At 59.0% G+C, this 19,083-nt stretch overlaps 8 protein-coding genes across 8 annotated transcripts in view; 5 read left to right on the top strand and 3 right to left on the bottom strand.

Moving 5' to 3' along the window:
- Positions 1–626: 626 nt before the first annotated feature.
- On the top strand, positions 627–1,889 carry SPRG_11398 (hypothetical protein; the record flags this gene model as incomplete). The annotated part of the gene is made up of 2 exons (XM_012350400.1): positions 627–1,376; positions 1,434–1,889. 2 exons carry the CDS (start codon positions 627–629, stop codon positions 1,887–1,889), a joined length of 1,206 nt encoding a protein of 401 aa, XP_012205790.1.
- A 532-nt stretch (positions 1,890–2,421) lies between these two features.
- On the top strand, positions 2,422–4,180 carry SPRG_11397 (hypothetical protein; the record flags this gene model as incomplete). Its single annotated transcript, XM_012350399.1, has 2 exons — positions 2,422–4,030; positions 4,083–4,180. Exons 1-2 carry the CDS (start codon positions 2,446–2,448, stop codon positions 4,178–4,180), a joined length of 1,683 nt encoding a protein of 560 aa, XP_012205789.1. The 5' UTR covers positions 2,422–2,445.
- Positions 4,181–4,210: 30 nt separating this feature from the next.
- SPRG_11396 (leucyl-tRNA synthetase) lies at positions 4,211–7,268 on the bottom strand. Its single transcript, XM_012350398.1, has 8 exons — positions 7,026–7,268; positions 6,899–6,978; positions 6,552–6,845; positions 6,390–6,506; positions 6,254–6,334; positions 6,020–6,202; positions 5,888–5,965; positions 4,211–5,844 (listed from the first exon to the last, which is right to left on the bottom strand). The coding sequence occupies exons 1-8, from the start codon at positions 7,252–7,254 to the stop codon at positions 4,234–4,236; spliced, it is 2,673 nt and encodes an 890-aa protein (XP_012205788.1). The 5' UTR covers positions 7,255–7,268; the 3' UTR covers positions 4,211–4,233.
- A 670-nt stretch (positions 7,269–7,938) lies between these two features.
- SPRG_11395 (hypothetical protein) lies at positions 7,939–9,340 on the top strand (the record flags this gene model as incomplete). Its single annotated transcript, XM_012350397.1, has 5 exons — positions 7,939–7,970; positions 8,015–8,222; positions 8,270–8,788; positions 8,838–8,892; positions 8,939–9,340. 5 exons carry the CDS (start codon positions 7,939–7,941, stop codon positions 9,274–9,276), a joined length of 1,152 nt encoding a protein of 383 aa, XP_012205787.1. The 3' UTR covers positions 9,277–9,340.
- SPRG_11394 (hypothetical protein) lies at positions 9,267–10,672 on the bottom strand. Its single transcript, XM_012350396.1, has 6 exons — positions 10,591–10,672; positions 10,512–10,545; positions 10,414–10,468; positions 10,249–10,360; positions 9,648–10,202; positions 9,267–9,589 (listed from the first exon to the last, which is right to left on the bottom strand). Exons 1-6 carry the CDS (start codon positions 10,642–10,644, stop codon positions 9,311–9,313), a joined length of 1,089 nt encoding a protein of 362 aa, XP_012205786.1. The 5' UTR covers positions 10,645–10,672; the 3' UTR covers positions 9,267–9,310.
- A 4,129-nt stretch (positions 10,673–14,801) lies between these two features.
- On the top strand, positions 14,802–15,849 carry SPRG_11393 (hypothetical protein). The gene has a single exon (XM_012350395.1). It carries the CDS (start codon positions 14,815–14,817, stop codon positions 15,751–15,753), a length of 939 nt encoding a protein of 312 aa, XP_012205785.1. The 5' UTR covers positions 14,802–14,814; the 3' UTR covers positions 15,754–15,849.
- Positions 15,850–16,837: 988 nt separating this feature from the next.
- SPRG_11392 (hypothetical protein) lies at positions 16,838–17,963 on the bottom strand (the record flags this gene model as incomplete). The annotated part of the gene is made up of 4 exons (XM_012350394.1): positions 16,838–17,230; positions 17,281–17,428; positions 17,474–17,675; positions 17,726–17,963. 4 exons carry the CDS (start codon positions 17,961–17,963, stop codon positions 16,901–16,903), a joined length of 918 nt encoding a protein of 305 aa, XP_012205784.1. The 3' UTR covers positions 16,838–16,900.
- Positions 17,964–18,798: 835 nt separating this feature from the next.
- The window catches only part of SPRG_21025 (hypothetical protein), a gene marked incomplete at both ends in the record, with an annotated part of 2,936 nt that continues 2,651 nt past the window's right edge, over positions 18,799–19,083 (top strand). The window contains one exon of the mRNA XM_012350454.1: positions 18,799–18,904. Within this exon, the coding sequence (XP_012205844.1) occupies positions 18,799–18,904 (106 nt within the window). The remainder of the gene's footprint in view (positions 18,905–19,083) is intronic.

The following is a 19,083-nucleotide window of genomic DNA, read 5'->3' as shown; positions in this document are numbered from 1 at the left end:
GATCTTTCATGTCTGTGCACCAACGTTGGCTCTATGCAGCCAGTTGCACCGTTGGCTCGTCTGGTTCGCACCACAAGCCTCGACCTCCGCCGCACGGCTACACCGCATCTCAGCGAGTACCGGATTCGGCTCGTGATCAGGCCCGTTCTGCGCACGTGGCCTTTCGCCAACAGTGGTGATGGCCGGGCCGAGGAGAGATACTGACCGTGATCCAGTCCAGGACTTCGTACCAGGTACGCGCTAGAGTAGCACGACCATCCTTCAAGGTACATACCGTATGCGGGCACAGACAGGCCGCCGCGATGGCCTCTGTGGCGGCTCGACGTCTACGGGAACCGATACCGCCTTCTCTCGCGGGGTCGGGGGCGGTGGCGGTGAGAGCTTCGACAGTAGGTACACCAGGGGTTGCTGCTGGAGACGGTGCCTGCTGGCCATCAGTTCGATTCGCCGGCCACAACCACAGACAGCGTGAGTCACGTCGATGCAGAGTGGGACGATCCGGGTGCTGTGGACAGTTCGGTTCGAGATTGCCATTGCACGCGCCGGCTCTCGATGGACCAGCTGGCAGCCGCAAGATCGAGTTACCTGTATATTCGAAGCTCCTCCATTTACCGATTTGAAGCGTGATGCAGTGGTTGGACCGCTGGCGCCGGTCGTCGCTCGGGCCACGCTCGACGCTCTCGCTGCACAAGCAGGCGCCGCCGTCGTCTGTCTTTTGCTTCCCCCACGACGTGCGCACGCTCAGCGACGCTGACCTTACCGCGCACGGCGACCTGCTCGCGCGCCGCTTCTTGCGCCTCTGCGGCAGCACCAAACACGTGCACCACAGCGGTCCGCGCCCGGTGGTTGCCAAGTACGACAAGGCTGCGCACCTCTATACGGTCCACGCAGTTGTCGAAGTCGAGCACAGCAGCGTTGACGAGGTCATCGAACTCCTCGCCGGCGACATGGACCCGTCGACCGCGCACCACGGCTTTAACGTCTTCATGGCGCGCGTCTTCGGTGCCGACCTCGTCGCCGCCACCGACGTCCGCCGGTGTGCACCGACCACGCCGAGCGACGACGACGATGCGAGCGACGTCCTGAGCGACCATGATGCGGCCATGAGCACACTCGCCCGGCTCGAGCGCGCGGGTCTCGACGGCTGCGCGTCTCTCAAGCAATCCGTGTTTGCGCATCAGGGCCTCTTCACGAAGCGGCAGTCCGAGTGGCTCCTGCTGGACTACGCCAAGCAGCTCAGCGACACGTCCTTTGTCCGCGTCTTCAAGAGCGTCGACAACAACGTGTCCCACCCGACGCTCGAGCGCAAGGGCCACAAGAAGACGCAGGTCATGCGGCGCCACAAGCACCTTCTCTTTGGCTTTTACGTTGAAGAGGTGAACGGTGTCTGCCGCATCACATTCCACGGCTCGCATTTCAGCTTGCACGCGCAGAAGGAAACACAAATGTACTTGGAGCGCATGGCGGCGTCGCTGACCGGGATGCCGTCGCTGCTCTTCCGCCGCCGCCTCGGGCGCCGACTCACGACGCGCCGGCTCAAAATTCCCGAGCTCACGCGCTCGTGCGCGGGCTGCAACGCGCTCTTTGGTCTTCGCAAGTCGGTCTGTCGGCTCTGCAACGAGTACTACTGCTTTGAGTGCACGAGCGTCCAGCGCGCCGAGACGGCCGTCCATGTCCCGCTTCTCGAGCTGCGCGTCTGCCACGAATGCGTCCAGCGCGCCAAAGACGGCAGCGACTTGGACTTCACCACCGACCACGTCGACCTCGCGCCGTTCATCAACAGCGGCTGCCACGACCCAGCGTGGCTCTTTGCCATCTCCGACCGCGCCATGTTTCGCATCAGCGAAGGCACGTCCGACGGCGCCAGCACGACCGCGTGGCCCAACTAGGGCGAGCGCTTCCTATCTATTCTTGCTAGCAGGTGCCGACTCGACTAATCCGCACCGTATAATCTATTGCGCCCGTCGGATCGAACGACGGGCTAGCGTCATCATCATCCTCCTTGTCGTCCGCCTCGTCCGCGTCCCAGCGAGTCTGTCGATGGCGGCTAACGCAATAGGCGGCACCAAAGGCAAGCAGCATGCGTCACGTTCCTCCAGCTCGGGCTGCGTCGTCCAGCGACGCAGCGGTGAAGCGTAAGCGGTGACACCGAGAAAGGACATGCCAGCAAGTCGCCGCTTGCGCCGCCGGAACCAGCCACCGCAGGCGCGTGAGGCCAGCGCCTCGCCCAAGACCTATCAACCCCAAGGCATGGGCTACTACTCGCTGGGCGTAGCTGGGCTACTGCAAGCGGCCACAGGGACGGCAGCGGCCACGTCTTTGCCCCAAAGGTCGCCATGTCGCAGCGATCTTTCTTCGCCGACCAATCACAAGCGGCGGATTTCCGATGGCCCAACCGGATGTGTCACAGATAATCCCACCCACTTTTCGGTCGCCGCAGCAATCATGCTGGCCAGCTCGCTCACGGCCGAGCGCAAGCGCAGCACGAGCAGCGACTATGGCTACTGCGCCTGCTGCGAGAACGCGTGTGCCCACGACGCGCTCATGGAGGTCTCGCAGCCGTGGAACCCGCTGCGCCGGCCGTCGTGGCAGGCCGCGATCGTCACGTGCGTCGGCGCAGCCGTGCTCTTCGTTGCCAACCAACTGACGACGCTCCTCGTGGGCTTTTACCCAGCGTACGCCAAGCACACACTTGGCGCGTCCCCGCTCGAGATCTCGGCGCTCTTCTCGATCTACCCGCTCTGCATCATGCTCTCGTGCCCCCTCGCGTCGATCGCTGCCAGCAAGATTGGCCGCCAAAGCGTGCTCTGCCTCGGCCTCTTTGGCAGCGCGATGGCGACGCTTGCCTTTGCATATGCGACCAACGTCTACCTTCTCATTGCGCTGCGCAGCGTGCAAGGCTGGGGCGCCGGCATGGCCATCGTCGGCTCTGTCGCGATGATCGCCGACGGCTTTGGTGGCCGCGTCGGGCACACGGTGAGCATCACAGAGCTCGTGATTGCGATCGCGTTCATTAGCGCGCCCATGGTCGGCAGCGCGCTCTACGACATCGGCGGCGTCCAAGTGCCCTTTCTGGCGTCCGGCGTTGCGCAGCTGGCCTGTGTCATGGTGCTACCGTCGCTCTTCCTCGAGTATGGGCTCCCCGATGGTCTCGCGGGCGCGGCGTCCACGAGCCTCAACGCCGAGCCCGAGGTCGGCTACGCCGACGTCCTCACGCACACGTCGCTGAGCTGCCTCGGTGTCACGGCCCTCATCATGTGTGGTTTTGGGCTCATCGACCCGAACCTCGGGTCGCACCTTCAGAAAGAGCTCGGCGCCCAGCACACGGCCATCAGCGTCGGCTTTGGCCTCAGCGCGCTCGTCTACTACCTCGGCGGCGTGGTCTACAGCGTCTTTAGCACCCAGTGCGGGTGCAAGCCAGCAATCGTGGCCGGGCTCGTCGTCAGCAGCTGTGGTTTTGCCAGCCTCGGGCTGCCGTCGTTCGTGCTGGCTCCGGCCGCGCCGTCGGTGTGGGCGCTGTGGAGCCTTCAAGGTCTCGCGCTCATCTTGATCGGGTGCGGCGCGTCGCTCTCGCTGGCGCCCGTCTTGCCGCTCGCACTCGCGTCTCTGCCGCGCTGTGGCAATGGCAGCCTCCAGCTCCTCATTGGTCTCTTTGGGAGCGCTGTGTACTTTGGCCAAGCCCTCGGCCCCTTTGTCGCGCTCGGCCTCATGCAGGTGCTGCCGGCGCGCCACACGTCCTACTGCCCGGACGGCCACACGTGCGAGAGTCCACTGCCGTGCGTCTTTGTCGTTTTTGCCGCCTTTCTGCTTCTCGTCAGCGTTGTGCTTGGCGTCCGGCTAGCGTCTGAGACGGACCTCGCACCCAAGGCCAAGACGCGCCAGCTCCAAAAGAAGATGAGCAGCCTCGGCATGTACCTCCCCGAGTACGGACAGTTCGTCGAGTTTGACGACGACGAGAACCCAGAGAGTTTTGAAGAAGACGAGGCGACGCCGCTCCGGTACTTGCACACGTCGCCGTCCTACGGCACCGGTACCTCCCCTCCCCTACCCCTACCCCTACCAATTTCAGCATCGCCCTCTAGGGACCGAGCAAGAAGTGCGGCAAGGCTGGGTCTGCCGACGAAGCGACTCGAGTGGCGGCCGGTACATTTGTGGCCCTCCCGAGAGCGTCACGACGTGACGACGCTGTCATTGGATAGTAAAAAAAGTATCCACGGATAGCCTTTTGAACAACTAGTATCCCATCGCAAGCCTAAACGACAAAGTTGAGGAGCGCGTGCTGGCCTTGCTTGCGCGAGGGCACAAAAATGACCTTGCGGATCTTGCTGCTGTCCCCACGTGCTTTTGCACGCTGGGCAGCGTCATGGCGAGCGCCCGGAGCGTCGCCTCGTCGGCGTCGGCCGGCACCTGCATCGTCTCGCGGGTCTTGCCGCGGATCTGGATCACCACGTGCATCTCGGCGCTCGCGAGTACATTGGGGTCGTGGACGGGCCACGGCAGATCGTGCACGTCCACAGCGGATGCCGGGTCCAGCGTCGCGTACATCTCCGACGCGTTGTGGGGCGCGAGGGGCGACAGCATCGTCACGAGCGAGCGCACAGCGTGGGCATAGGCCGGCGACCCAGCGAGATGGCTCAATTGACCCATCTTGTTGGAGAGCTTCATGAGTTCGGCGATCGCAACGTTGAACGACTGCGTCTCCTCGAGCGCGTTGGTGACCTTTTGAATGGCCGTGTGCACGGCCAGCGACAGCTCCTTCTCGTCCTTGGCATCGAAAGTGGTCGAGGGGGCGTCGAGATGGTCGTAGAGAAGGCCCCAGATGCGCATGAGCCAGCGCGATTGGCCGAGCAAGTCGGCTTCGTCCCACTCGAGTTCGTGCGCCGGCGGTGCCTTGAAGAGCACGAGGAGACGCGCGACGTCGGCGCCATACTGGCGGTAAATGTCCTCTGGGTCCACGCCGTTGTACTTGGACTTGGACATTTTTTCCCACGCCGTGACGACGACGTTCCCGGTCGCCGCTTCGCGCACGGTGCCGTCGTCGTCGACGGCGATTTCGTGCGGCTTGAGGAACCGGAGCGACTCGGGGCTCTTGTACGTCCGGCCCAGCACCATGCCCTGCGCGAGCAGCTTCTTGAACGGCTCGGACGTCGGCACGTTGTGTGTGTCGGCAAGGAACTTGGTCACGAAGCGCGAGTAGAGCAGGTGCAGAATCGCGTGCTCAATGCCGCCAATGTACAAGTCGACGCCGTTCGTCATCCACTTGGTCAGGTTCGGCTGCGTGAACGGCGCGTCACCATTCGTCGCGTCGCCGTACCGGAGAAAGTACCAGGAACTGTCGACGAACGTGTCGAGCGTGTCCGTATCGCGCTCGGCGGGACCACCGCACGCCGGGCAACTGCAGTGCTTCCAGTGCCCCATGCGTGCGAGCGGCGACCCGCCCTTCCCGCGCAGATCTTCCTCGGGGTTGGTCAGCGGCGGCAACTCGACCGGCAAGTCCGCCGCGGGCACACCGACCGGGCCGCAGCGCGGACAGTGAATGACCGGGACAGGCGCGCCCCAGTAGCGCTGGCGAGAGACGAGCCAGTCGCGGAGGCGGTACTGGACATGGGCGTCACCGTGGTCGCCCGCTTGGAGGTGCGCAATGATGGCAATCTTGGCAGCGTCAGCGGACAAGCCCGAGAAGGCGCCGCTGTCGCAGAGAACGTTGTCGTCCGTCAAGACGCGGGGCGACGCAAGGTCGTGGTGGCCAGCAAAGACCGCGTCACGGTCGTCGTGGGCGGGAACACCCATGACGGCACCGGTCCCGACACCCGGGAGAACGTACTCAGCCAAGTACACGGGCACCTAAGCAGGCGCATTTGCATAAGTAGTAGGTACACGACCGCACCTCTTGCTTGGTGATGGGGTGCACGACAGTCAAGCCCGTGTTGACGCCCGAGCTCGTGTCACCGTTGTTGCGTTGGTCCTTATGGTACGCGTTCGTTTGAGGGTCGGAGAGGTACAGCGAAGGAGGACCTACCTTGGTCAGCGCCTTGGTACGTGCGATGAAAGCATCCACGGCAGCGCGCTGCGACGTTGGAACGTGAGCCAGAAGCTCGTCCATGAGGTCGTGTTCGGGGCACACGGCCACATACGACACGCCCAGAAGCGTCTCGACACGCGTCGTAAAGACAGTGAGTTGCTTGTCACCGAGGACCGGCAACTACACGGTTGTGTTGCATCGTTGGTCGTCGTGTTCTCGATATCAACGTACGTCAAAGTGGACTTGGGCGCCTTCGGAACGACCGATCCACGCCGCTTGCATGCGCTTGACAGCGTCCGGCCACTCGGTGAGCTAGCAGCCACATAAGACAAGTTGTGGTACCATCATGAACTCGCGAACGTCGTACCGTATCGATGCCGTTCAAGAGCTCGTCGCCGTACTGCGTGATACCGAGAAACCACTGCGAGAGTGCACGCTGCTCGACGATCGCACCCGACCGCCACGACCGGCCTTGCGCGTCGACCTACCGGTTTGGAGCGTGAGAGTGACGTGACCAAAGTGTCCAAACCTGTTCGTTGGCAAGCACGGTTTGATCGATCGGGTCCCAGTTGACCATCGCTTCCTTCCGGTAGGCGAGGCCTTTTTTGAGAAACTCGAGGAAGATCCATTGCGTCCACTTGTAGTAGTCGGTCTGGCACGTCGTGACCTCTTGGCTCCAATCAAAGATGATGCCGAGGTTCTTCATCTGGCGCTTCGCCTCGGCGATGTTGGAGAGCGTCCAGTCAGCCGGTGACACGCCACGCTCAATGGCCGCGTTCTCGGCCGGAAGGCCAAACGCATCCCAGCCCATCGGGTGCAGCACCTAGCGATCAAGATCATCATTCACTGCAACGAGCATCTGAGCCTTCGCCATACATCATAGCCTTGCATGCGGCGGAGGCGCGCCATCGTGTCGCTGATCGTGTACACGCGCACGTGGCCCATGTGCAGCTGCCCTACCAACCACGAGATGAGGCCGACGCGTCGGCCATGGGCGGCGAACCGGACGGGTATGGGAACATGGACAGGCAGTAGAACTTGGGCTTGTCGGACGTCGCGGGCGCCAGCGTCTTGGCCTCGTGCTTGGCCTCCCACGCCGCCTGCCACTTCTTGTCAACGGCCTGCCACTTCTTGTCAACGACCTGCGACAGCCGCGTGACGCGCTGCGTCGAGAACGAGTGACGCGCCGAGGCGAGAAGCGGGCGCGCTCGCCGGAGCAGCATGGACGCCATGACGCACTTTCAAGATTGAACGCAACTTACTGGTCGAGTCGCATTCGGCAGATGCCGCATTGAAGCCTTGTTTTCGGCGGCGTTCGAAACCGTCACATGTCACAGCGCACCATTGCGCAAGCAGACGCCGACGACGGTGTGCGTTGGCGTGCCCGTCCACGCTCCGACTTGTGTCCAAGCGCTTGCCTACTGACTCGTACGGCCATGGGCCTCGTGGCGTAGCAGCGCCAGCGAGAAGACATGCAACCACTGCGCTGGGGACGGTACCTTTCGCCATCTCGGGTGGCATGCCGAAAATAACATTTTTTTATTTTCTCATACAAAACACTAATCTATCAATCCGAATTTGAATAAAATAGCTCGGCCTTCGGGATTGGTTCATTTTTGCACCAATCAAATGCCGGCGCCAGCCACTTGGCTCTATTTTTGCTTGTCATTTTCGATCGCGATGGCAACGCCACGAGCCACCCAAGACGATGACGTCGAGGTGCATCGTCAGCGGTCAACTACGTTCTTACTACGCATCTTCGTAGCGACTTGTCAAGTGCCGAGTGCGCTCCGAGGTCGAAGCGCGCAAGGCCGCCGAGACGACCATGAAGCGAGCGATGAAGGAAGCGACCGAGGTACACCTCTGCACCATCGCACTCGCCCGATCGTCCATGCCACTAGCTCAAGAAAGAGCTCATGCTCATGCGCAAGGAAAAAGAAGACTTGACGTAACTCATCGCATACAAGATGCAGCGACTCATCGCGGTGCCAGGGATCGCGCTCGTGCCGCCGAGCCCGCGCCGAAAAGTGTCAAGCAACCCTCCGACGACTTGCTCAAGAAGCTCGCTCGGCGCGAGAAGGAGCTGGAGCAGTGCAAGCAGCTTTTGCGAGACAAGGACGCGGCCGCCGACGAGGTCCAGACCCAAGTGCAACAGCTCCAAACAACACTGGAGCGTACGACGACGACCACATCGGCACTGGTACGACCTCGTAGATTCCCGATCCGTTCTGCAAACCCCTTTGATAGCAACAACAATTGGATGAGGCCACGGATTCGGCCAAGAAGGCGGGTATTGAGCTGCGCCAACTCAAGCTCTCGACCGACGACACCAAGAAAAAGTACCAACGCAGTATCAAGGAGCTGAAGGACGAGAAGGCCGCGCTCAGTTCGGAAAACGCGCAGCTCGCGCAGCGTCTCGACGACGCGACGACGGCCAATGCGCAGACGTTAGCGCTCAAGAAGCAGCTCACGCAGGCGCGCGACCGGCTCGCAAGTATCGTAGCCGACCACGACGCACGGGTTGCACAGATTACGAGTGCCCACGCGGCAGCGCTCCAAGAGCTCCACGCCCAACACGCGCAGGCACTCGCGCAGCAGCGAGACGACCTGGCCAGCGCCCACGCGCAGGAGCTGCAAGCCAAGCTACAGGCAACGACGATGGTGTCGCAGATTGAGAAAGAGCGGGATCAAGTGCGCGCGGACGCCCTCCGCCGACTCCAAGACGAGCTGAAGATTGAGAAAGAAGAAAATGTCGATTTGCTCCAGGTGCGACTGTGCATCAATGAGATCCTCGACATCACGACACATCCTGTAGACAGTCAAGTCGCTTCAGGACAAGCTGCGGCTCGTCGCAGAGCTGCACCGCGACGGTAGGCGTCCCTGCACGTTGCAGCGTGTATTCACAGTGGCGCGTAGCGGAGCGAGCAAAAGCGGCGGCCGAGGTCGAGAAGGAAAAAGCGCTCGCGTGGAGCGCCAAAGCCGAAGACGCGGCCGATGCGTGCGAAGCCCAAGCCAACAAGTTCAAGGACGAGTGCGTCGTCCTGGAAGAGAAGCTCTCGGTCGTCGACGCCGCGCTCCGTCGGCGCGGCATCTCGATGGACTTTTTACTCAAGAAGAAAACTGCCAACAACAACGACGACGACGAGCCGCTCAAGGCCAAAGCGGTGCCATCGCACGGAGTCAAGGCCAAGAAGAAGGTCGTGGCCGAGCCCGAAGGTCGCGACGAGAGCGTCAAGCCGTCGCGCCGCAAGTAGCAATGCAATACATCTCTCTTAGAAGGGACAACTTTTACTGCATGTAGCGCTCGGTAAACGTCGCACGGTACGCGTCAAACGTGCCGGCCGCGATCTGGTCGCGGATCGCGCGGAAGAACGCGTAGTAGTGGTGCAGATTGTGCATGTACAAGAGCACATCGGCCAGCATCTCATGGACGTTGAGCAGATGGTTGATGTAGGCGCGCGAGTGGCGCGCGCACGCAAAGCAGGTGCAGCCCGGGAGCAGCGGCTTGGCGTCGCGCTCGTATTGCTTGTCCCGGAGGTTGATCTTGGTGGTCTCCATCGCCTCCGTCTAGACACATGAATATCGTCAACATATAAGTTTGTGGACAGATTGTCTGTTGTCGCACCGACGCGTCACCAATCCAAAAGACCATCGCGTACGAGAATTTGGTCACCAGAAGTGGGTACGACGACAAGAATGCGTCAACGCCAAGGCTGACGCTGGCAAGCACCTCGAGCGGCTGGCCGACGTTGAGGAGGATGCGCGGCAGTGACGTAGGCACCTGCGTCTGGTACTGCACCAACGTCTCTTCGCGGAACGCTGCCGTCTCGCCGCCGCCAAAGCCCGCAATGACGACGCCATCGATCGGACGCTTGCACGTTTCCGTGGCGCTAATGTTGCGGAGACGCGGCTCGTTGCCGCCGACGAGGACGCCAAAGATCGGCGTGCCAGTCGGCCGGGCGGCCAGGCACTCGTCGAGCCACGTAAGTGAGGTCTCGACTGCCGTCTGCTGCCGCTTGTAGCCAAAGGTCGCGTCGACTTCGTCGGCGAGCGCAAAGAAGCTCGACGGCGCGTACGTGTTGACGGCCTTCATGTATTCGTCGGCCGTGATCTGCTTGCGGCCGTTGCTCGACTCGAAGCTGCGCTGCGCACTGGCCTGCGTCTTGGTGTTGCGCGCAATCTAAACACGCGCATGAGCGATGACATGTGGATGGCCGCAGAGGTACAGGCATGTTGGTGACGTCCGTGATGGAAAAGATGATCTTGGCGTCGTTGGGCAGCTGCAAGTACGACTTGAAGTCCATCTGCGTCTGCTCGAGAAAGGCCAGCGACGAAAACCTGGTCGATAGCTTGACATGAGTCATCTCTATAGGATGGGAATCGCGACGTACAGCTCGCCAAAGTTGACGCCAACGAGGCTCAGGTCCTCGAGCTTGGTGCAGTTGTCTATGTCATGCCATGAGCCGCGTTCGACGTCGTCAGCATCTACCTGGCGTCAGATGCGGCATGTTGCCCGCGACCGTCTACATGGAGCGTCATGAGCCCGTGGCACTTGCTAAGGACGCTACCGCGGGAATGTAGCATGGCGTCGGGACGCCCAGCAAGCTCGATCGCCGCTCCATCGTGTCGTGGCTCCAAACGAGTGGTACAAAATCTCGCTCGCGATTGGCTGAAATACTGTGCGCGAGACCATTGGTTAAAAAAGGATCCTTTATAGCCCATGATTCGTGCATTCTTTAAATGCGCTGATTGGTGGCATTCTGGCACCAACAGTTGAAGCCGTCAAACTACGTGTGCGAACCGACAGCTCGACCGCAGACGTTGGGCTATCTCAACTGCGTGTGCTTTTACACCACATGTACAGGTCATAGCTTTGTGATGCAGAAATGCAAGTCATATCTAATGTATCACTCCCTCGGTACCTGGTAGCGCTTTGGTAGTGCAATTTTTGCTTTGTGGCGGACGACCACAGGGGTACAGTTTCTGAAGTTAATGAGATTAGGGTCCCTGTGTTGATGGTCGCGCGATCATGGCTTCATACATCAGCCGATCTTCTTCGTCCATCGTGTCGCGCTTGCACTGGGTATTCACAAGCGTCCAAAAGATTAAAAAGGCCATCACAGCAAGGGTCAGCGCCGAGTATGCGAGCGCCTCCAGCAACCGCTTGAACACACCACCAAATTGCGCTTCGTAGCACAGCCGCAGACGACTTGGCTTTCTCATTTGGTTCAGAAAGTAGCGACGGCACGCCTTGGCTTCCGGATACGTCAGGAGATACGGATACAGCTTGGGGCTAGGGCTCATGATGCACATGGCGGCCGTCGCGTCAACCTTGGTCAGCGGACAATGCTCGTGGACCCAGTCGCCAAAGGCAGACGTGTCGTCCGGTGCTGCCACGGCATGACGGCAGCCATCGCACGCGACATCGATGGATGGCTCGGCGGCGAGCACACTGGCGTTGACCTTGTCGCAAAATTGCAACAGGGTCGTCGCGTCGTCGATGGGGACGCCAAAGAAGGTCGGTGCGTCGAGCAGCGCCTTGATCCGAAACGTGTCTGTCTTGTTGTCAAAGATACGCGGTTGGACGAGTGTCTGCCGCAGAGGAAACGACGTGCAGTACGCCTTGCCCTCGCGCGCACAGTAGGTCTCTTCCAAAGCATACCGAGCGTTGTCTTCAGCGTCGCCATAAGAGCAGTCCGAGTACGTTGGGGTCAAGTACCCAGAATCGTAATAGAAATAGCCAGTATCCCATGCAGTAAAGTTTGCCTCCATCGCGGCCACGCTTTCGGTGTAGTACTTGACGCTAGAGGCATCCGGCCAGTAGACAGAGCTCGTCGTCAAGAGAGCAGGGAGACCCATGAGCGCGCAGAGGCCGACAGCACCAAAAAGCACAAGCAGCAGCGGGGTCGTGGACGCCAATTTGTTGGTGCGGCGCACGTGCACGAGGCTGGCGACGACGAGACAGAGACCGACGCAGCCACCGGCGATTGCAGCATCAGCAAGCGGTACGAGCGGCCGCAGAAAGCTCGAGAGGAGGACGATCGGCACCGCGACAAAGTACAGAAGCGCAAGGACACTCCACGCAAGGTACGCGCGGATCGGCCACGTGACGAGGTACATGATGTCGAGGCGAGACGTATTGCAAACTGCAATGAATGCAGGAATGCAGCAAGTGAAAGGTGGATGTGTGACAGACAGCCTGTCCACTTGTGTGACACCTCGCGGTTCATTCTGTGGGGCTTTTATCACTCTCTCGCTCTGGATTGGTCAAGTGCTGTGCGTGAGGCCATTGGTTGAAAAGGGATGCTATACATCATGATATGCAGTCCATGATTGGTGCATTCTTCAAATGCGCTGATTGGTGGATTACTGGCTCGGCCAGTTGAATCAGTTCATGCAAACCGATAGCTCGGCCACAGATTTCAGGGTTTCGACTGCGTTTGCCTCTAAACTACAGGTACGTGTCAAAGCTTCGTAATGCAGACATGCAAGCAACCTTTGTCCCATTTCGAAGCGCTTATGACAACTGTGGCGCTCACGGCTGCTGACGACTCGAAAGCTTCACAGCTTCCACCGGCAACAACTGCGTCAACTCATCGATGTTCACTACCCGTATCACATATCGAACGACGCTTTGTACAAGCCACGCCGCTTCGCTTCCGGCTTCAGCTCAGTGGGGCATATTTGGTCACATCCTTCGCCAGTCGGCCGATTTCCTGGCCAGTCTCGTGATGGGTGAGTACTGGGCGCTCACGGCTGCACCGTGGCCCGACCGCCCGATGACGACGCTGCCCCGCGTGCTCGACGTCAATCTCGTCACCGTCCCATCTTTCGACGAGCGCCTTTAAACCTGCACAGACCTCACGGAGCTCACCGCCCCTGGAGCCGAACAAGGATCTTTGGACCGAGGCGATCGTTGACGCTTGTTTGTCATTTTGGTTGGCTTAGTTGGAAAGTGCTCAAGAAAGGTGCGCCTTTGACCGTTTGGGCACTTCTTGTCAGCAACATTTTTGGATTGGGCACATTCTGCAAAATGGGCAGAAAATGTTACCCTATGGGTCGATTCAGAGTAACTCTCGGCAGCGGCTTTTTGAAAAAAATGAAAATCTGGGCCAATCAGAAGCCGTTCCAATTTTTCGTTTTGAAAACACCTCGGCGAGGTGTTTTGGGGCGTTTTGGCGCATTTCAGCGCGTTTCGGGGTCCTCGGAGTCGCTGCAGCTCAAACGTTGCAAGTCAGAGTAAAATTAATGCATGGATTTGATTGGCTAGCTTGTCGACGAGCATTCATTGGTGAGCATCACTTGCTCCACGACGCCTCATCATGCCGCGGTCAGACTGAGCCGCCGTCGTGCTCGCTGTCGCTGCCGTCATACCAGGTAGGTGCACTGCACTCTGCAAGCGTAGCGCCACGAGCTGGGCAAGCGCATCTCTGACGTGCATCTGTGGGCCCGGATCTAGCATCAGGGCTTGTACGGCTACGTACTAGTATGGCCGTCGTCTCGTTGACGGTGTGCTGAGCATGACGCGCGTCAAGAGAATAGCGATATCCGTAGTTGCTATCGTAGTTGGAGGGCGGACCTATCTATGCGGATGCGTCCACCACCCTGCCTGAGGTAAAGCGCTCTTTGGGAAGGCGTGTCGTCGCCACCTCGTCGCCGTTGCCGCACGCATGCTCATCGTCCTTCAAGCGCGCCCTACCACCAAGTATAAACACTACGTTTTATGACTGATTTAAACATCATCTGGCGATATAGAGAGCATATTATGTGTTTCATTCAAGTGCCTGCTTCACTGTAAAAACTGTATTAAACTCCACTATTGGCCCCTTGTGGCGGCTAGATTTTCAGCTAATCAAAACAATAATTTTAAACTGCCAATCAATGCGACCTAAAAATGAGTTTCTACCAATGACATGCATCAGAGCTAGCGTGATCCCGGAGTCGCTGACCTGGAGGGAAGTTCAAACTGGCCAATCAGCAATGGTTTAGACCATCTGTTGGCCAGCAGCCGAGAGCCGCATCTCAATGTCCGAGAGTCGCTGTAAGTTACTCTGCACAGCATCTGGTGATTTCAAAAGCCGCTGGCCCAGAGTTACTCTGAATCGACCCTATTGGATGTTATGGCAGTAAAAATTACTGGTTAAACGGACCCCCAAATTGGGCACAATTTGTCAAAAACGCCATTGACCATGGAGATGCTACATGTGTCCGACGCCTATTGGAGCCGCGGCTCAATCGGCTCATCCGGCTTGTACCGGCTCGGCTTGACCTCGGCTCGGAGCCGGCTCGAAAAATGGAGCCTGAGCCGGTCACTTTTCGGCTCAAGCCGCGGCTTAGCCGTTGGAGCCGAGCCGCGGTGACCCCAACAATCGGGTACCACTTGGAACTGGGGCTAATGATGCACCCGGCCGCCGTTGCGTCGAATTTACTCAGCGGACAATGCTCGTGGACTCCGTTACTTACCGAGTCGTTGTGTTTCTCCCTACTGATGAACGCCATCCACACCACGCCTCGACGACGACTCCGCCGCATCATCGCCACTCTGTCACCTCACGCTTCAATTCAGACACTGTGAACGGCAGCTCAATGGCAGCAGCGGTCATGGCATCGTGGGCAAGTGCACTGGAAAATCTTTCTTCAAGATCGCACCTAATCGGCAAATCAAGCGCGCGTATAAAGTGTTCCCCGCCGATCCTCCTCCGCGCTGAGTTCGCCTCTGTTCCCAACCGTATCCGGACGTCCGGATAGAATGGGAAAGAGTGACATGCAAGCAATTTCTAATCTTTCCGGCCATGCGAACCGAGGTCGTGCCAACCTTCTGCGCGCTCGCGTCCGAGCCGCTGCCGCCCGAGTTCATCGGGCCGCTCGGCGCGATCCTCGGCGCCGACGACACGGAGCTCCACCTCTTCGCCCTCGACGACCATGACGTGGTGCGCGTGGCCTCGACCGCCGACGCAGCCCGCCTGCGTTCGGTCACCGGTCTGGCGTACGTCATTCATTGTACCGTGCGTGACTCCATCCTGACGCGCTTCTGGCTGCCACGCACCGAATTGCGCAGTGACAACGACCACGCCGCCGCCCTCCAACGTCTTCTTGGCGCGGTGGCGGCGACGGCGAATGCAGCGCACCCGTACTTTACACTCAGCGCCTTTCCCGAGCGACTCGTGCCCGCCGCGTCGGCGATCGCGCACGAAGTCGCGTGGGTTGGCGACACGTACGAGGTTCACGACCAGCTCAGTATGGCTGGTATGCCGACGACGCCAAGCCACGCGCTCGGGCAGGCATGGGCCGACGGCGACGACGTGTTTGTCATGGACACGCTCAAGGCGAGTGACGCGGCGCGCATCATTGCACTCGCGACAGTCGAGTACGATGCGGCGTACATTGAGTTTCTCGCGTCGCATCCGTTCTACTCGAAATTTGCGCGCGTCGTGCGTCTCCAAGCGACCGGCGACGTGGTCTCGTCCTGCGTGATCCACGGCGACTTCTCCCTTGGACTTGTCTCGACGGACCCGACGTTTCTGCGCCGCGGGCTCGCCCACGAAGCAGTTCACGCGACGCTGTCGGCGGTCCGCACCTTCTTGAAGGAGAGTCCGATGCACGCGACGCTGCGTCTGCGCCCGTTCTCGGCGATCAAGGTCGGCAACACGCCGAGTGCCAAGATGATGGCCAAGTTTGGCTTTGCACCGCGCCCCAACGCCAACGTCGTCTGGATGGGCGTGCACCTCTAATGCCGCTGTCTATATACATGTGTGTGTCGGTTCAAGGTGCGGGTACGTTCTTGCTGGCGAGTTTGCTGCTGGGGGTGTTCCATCGTGTTGACGCACACTGTATGCACGTCACACTGATCCGTCGCGTCGAGAGCAAGAGGCTATGGGCAGTGAACAAAACGAAAAGAAAAAGAAAATGTCGGAGCTATCAGACTCGATCAAACCCGGCGCGGTGCGCTAGTACGGGCACTGCTGGGGGGCTTGCATCGTAGAGCGATAGAGACAAAGACTTGCCTTCCCTCAAGGTTGTGATATTCCGGCGATCGGATTGGTCCGTTCAAGTATCTATTTTAGCCAATCAGAGGCGATAATTCGCAGGCCGCGCTCGCTTCAAGGGTCTTGGAGGGCCACATCAAGTTTTTTAGCGCACACGCATAAACATCGCAAGATGATAAAGGACCCTTTGGAGAGCAGAGCGCGCCAGTTTGCGTCGTCATTGGAGGTCGACAACGTGTGCAAGCCGTGCCCAAGGAACCCGCGCGTTAAAAAGCGCTCGCTATTTTTCAGCCGCCCATTCCAGAAACGCGATCCAAACGTCATCGCATCTCGACAACCGAGCCATTTCGACCCAGCGACCGCACCAACCTGCCTATCCAATACTGGAGCACGATCCTCGCACCTATCCTGCCTTGCACAAGTATCCGCTATCCGATATCATTATCCAACCACACACCATCAACACTGCGGTCATGCATCGCAGACAAGGCCCGAAACCCAACCAACGTTTCAGGGCTGGACGATGAAGCATCAACCTGCTACATCAACAAGTGTTTAATGGCCCTTGATGCTGCTAGTTGATGCATATCATAGAACAGGATGCTATCACTGCATCCTATCTTGACGTGGCCGTCGAGCGACATAATGGCTTGAACGAAATAGCTCCCCGCACCACAAGTGTTCGTCTCCTTGCCCATCGAGCCTCCATGCTCGACCAATACGGTAGATGTGGCGAACCCTGGCTCCCGGCTCTGGAACGAAGTTACTTGTCCCTCATGATCGGCGCGGCCTGAGGCGATATGGTACATGTAGCGCCGATGACGCATGCTTTGGCGCGTGGGAATGGATACAGGCCCAGAAAAGTGTTTATAACCCTGTGCGCATGCAAGTATTACATGTGTTTTAGCATCAGGATGATCGTCATGGCCGTGATGAGCGCGAGGAGGATGCCTATGCACTTCATTGGTCGTGCGCTCTTCTGGATCGTCTCGGCCTTCTCAAGCTCGACGATGCCAGCCTGTGTGCGCTCAACGACTTGCTCCATGTTGTAGTCGATGCGATCGAGGATCGTGCCCTGGTCAATCACGAGGACGGCGAGCTCTTTGAAGATGGTGGCAAGCTCCTGGATCGACGTTGCAATCTGCTGCACTTCGCGGTCGCGTTCATTGATCAAGTCCTCGGCGAGCTCGACCTCGGCCATCTGCGCCTGCATGAACCCACCCTACGCCAGGATACCATGAGATGTTGGCGCTCATGGCGCGTAGGTAATACGTCGAGGCCGGATGTCTTGGTCTTCTTCGTCTCGGAGAGAAACTCGAATTCGGCCGGGCCCTGGCGTTGGTTCTTGACGCGGTCCAAGTACTCTTTTTGGCTCTTTCGAAAGTCGGCCGAGAGGGATTGCAGCTGCGTCGCCAGGGCACTAAACACCACGTTACATCCCGCGCTGGAGCTTGGCGATCGGTACCGCTGGACGTTTTGTCGGGCCTTGGCGTCGGCCTCGGACACGCCGTCCTTGCCGTTCATCTTGGCCTTGAGGATGCGCTCGGCGTTGCGGAACTCGCCCGTGATTTCGCCCGTAATGCTCTCAATCTCGCGCTCGTGGTCCGACTCGGAGCCGTCAAAGCGCACCATGAGCCGCTTTGTGTGCATCTTGCCGAGCTTCTCCACTACGCGCATGCATGAGCCCAGAGACAGGATGATGCATAGTGAGGCGTACTGAGCAGCTTGACGCGTGCGATGTGAATGTTGACGTCCGTGACGGCGTCGACCCACGCCGGCGTCGGGCCCGCCGTCTTGGCCATCTCCACGTCGAGGTCCGAGCGCATGTCGTTGCGGATGAGCGAGTTGCCCTCCATGTGGACGTCCGGCGAGACCATCTGCCGGCGCCGGGCCACCTTGGCCTTGACGTCCTTGCGCAGCGCCACGTACGTCCGCGTCAAGTCCCGCGTCGCCATCTTCCAAAACTGACAGCAGCTATTTCCGGGCCCGGCGATACAAACCCCAAGTGTAGCGCCACAATCCCATGACCGCTTCCCAGTGTACGCATATGATTGGCCAAAATGATTTCTATTCGAACCAATGGCATCGCGACATTGCAATCAAAAGATTTCGATGCAGAGAACAATATCTCGCCGAGCCCTTTAGGTTGAAATGCAGGAGCATGCAAGAGAAGAGGTATCTAGCCCCATGGAGGGTAGGGGGCATTGAGCGGGAATTGTATTTGGTAGGTTGAGGTCGCTCACGTTGCCGCGGCCAACTTGTGATACATTTGAACGGATATCCGTGCCCTCAAACTGCGCATGCAAAAGGCCGTAGCTCCGTAGCCAAGTCCGAGAGGGATGCATTCATTCGCAGCTCCAGCGAATTTGATCTTTACTGCCGGCACATGGACAGATGGACGCGGCGGGGTGGCAGCAGCCATGTAGGCGGGACGTAAACAACCGTTGTCGACGGGACTCGAGACTACACTTTTGTACGAAGCTTACGTAGTACCACCGATGTGCTCTCGTGGTGACCTACTACTACCGTTATGTAGTAGTAGAGTAGAGTCAATGAACTCACGTTGGTGAATGAAAGTTTGTGAATGAAAGTTGGTGGATTGAAGCGGGTAATCTATAGTTGGTAAACTCAAGTTGGTGCACTCACGTTAGCGAACGAAAGTCCGTGAACTCAAGTTGTTGCATTGATGTTGGTGAATTGAAGTTGGTGAATTAAAGCTATTACAACTTTGTACTATAGTACACGGGGATATCTAGTCTCTTTTCCAGCATTGATGCTCGCACGAGTTCGATGCAAGCGGTGATGACGCGTCGACTCCGCGAGTGCCACAGCAGTGGGGACGTTGGCGGTCGTGTTCCATCCGGCAAGATCGAAGATTCGTGCTGGGTCTTTCTCCGTTGCGTTTGATTGGCTGCTGTTTAAAATCGAAGCGACTTGGACCAATCCGCGTGCACACGTCCATCAATGGTCTGTCATTGGCTAAAATACAGGAAAAGCAGCCAATTGCAACCGATATTCGGGTGGTCTGGTCGGAACTGACCATTTCGCGTTTGAACATCTTGCCGTCAATGAGCG

Source organism: Saprolegnia parasitica (assembly GCF_000151545.1).
Source record: "Saprolegnia parasitica CBS 223.65 unplaced genomic scaffold supercont2.65, whole genome shotgun sequence".
In the NCBI taxonomy this organism is placed as follows: Eukaryota; Oomycota; class Saprolegniomycetes; order Saprolegniales; family Saprolegniaceae; genus Saprolegnia; species Saprolegnia parasitica.
The sequence above is the reverse complement of the archived record's forward strand: the minus strand, read 5'-3'. Positions and strand labels throughout refer to the sequence as shown.

What these genes read in the sequence shown, in the direction of transcription:
- SPRG_11396 (XM_012350398.1), bottom strand. Translation starts at nt 7,254, where the DNA reads ATGGCGTCCATGCTGCTCCGGCGAGCGCGCCCGCTTCTCGCCTCGGCG. An exon ending in CATGTTCCCATACCCGTCCG is followed by an intron (nt 6,979 to 7,025) that starts GTTCGCCGCCCA and finishes CGTGGTTGGTAG; the next exon opens with GGCAGCTGCACATGGGCCAC. An exon ending in TCTTGAACGGCATCGATACG is followed by an intron (nt 6,335 to 6,389) that starts GTACGACGTTCG and finishes TGTGGCTGCTAG; the next exon opens with CTCACCGAGTGGCCGGACGC.
- SPRG_11394 (XM_012350396.1), bottom strand. Translation starts at nt 10,644, where the DNA reads ATGGAGCGGCGATCGAGCTTGCTGGGCGTCCCGACGCCATGCTACATT. An exon ending in CGCCATGCTACATTCCCGCG is followed by an intron (nt 10,546 to 10,590) that starts GTAGCGTCCTTA and finishes CGCTCCATGTAG; the next exon opens with ACGGTCGCGGGCAACATGCC. An exon ending in TTTGGATTGGTGACGCGTCG is followed by an intron (nt 9,590 to 9,647) that starts GTGCGACAACAG and finishes TCATGTGTCTAG; the next exon opens with ACGGAGGCGATGGAGACCAC.
- SPRG_11393 (XM_012350395.1), top strand. Translation starts at nt 14,815, where the DNA reads ATGCGAACCGAGGTCGTGCCAACCTTCTGCGCGCTCGCGTCCGAGCCG.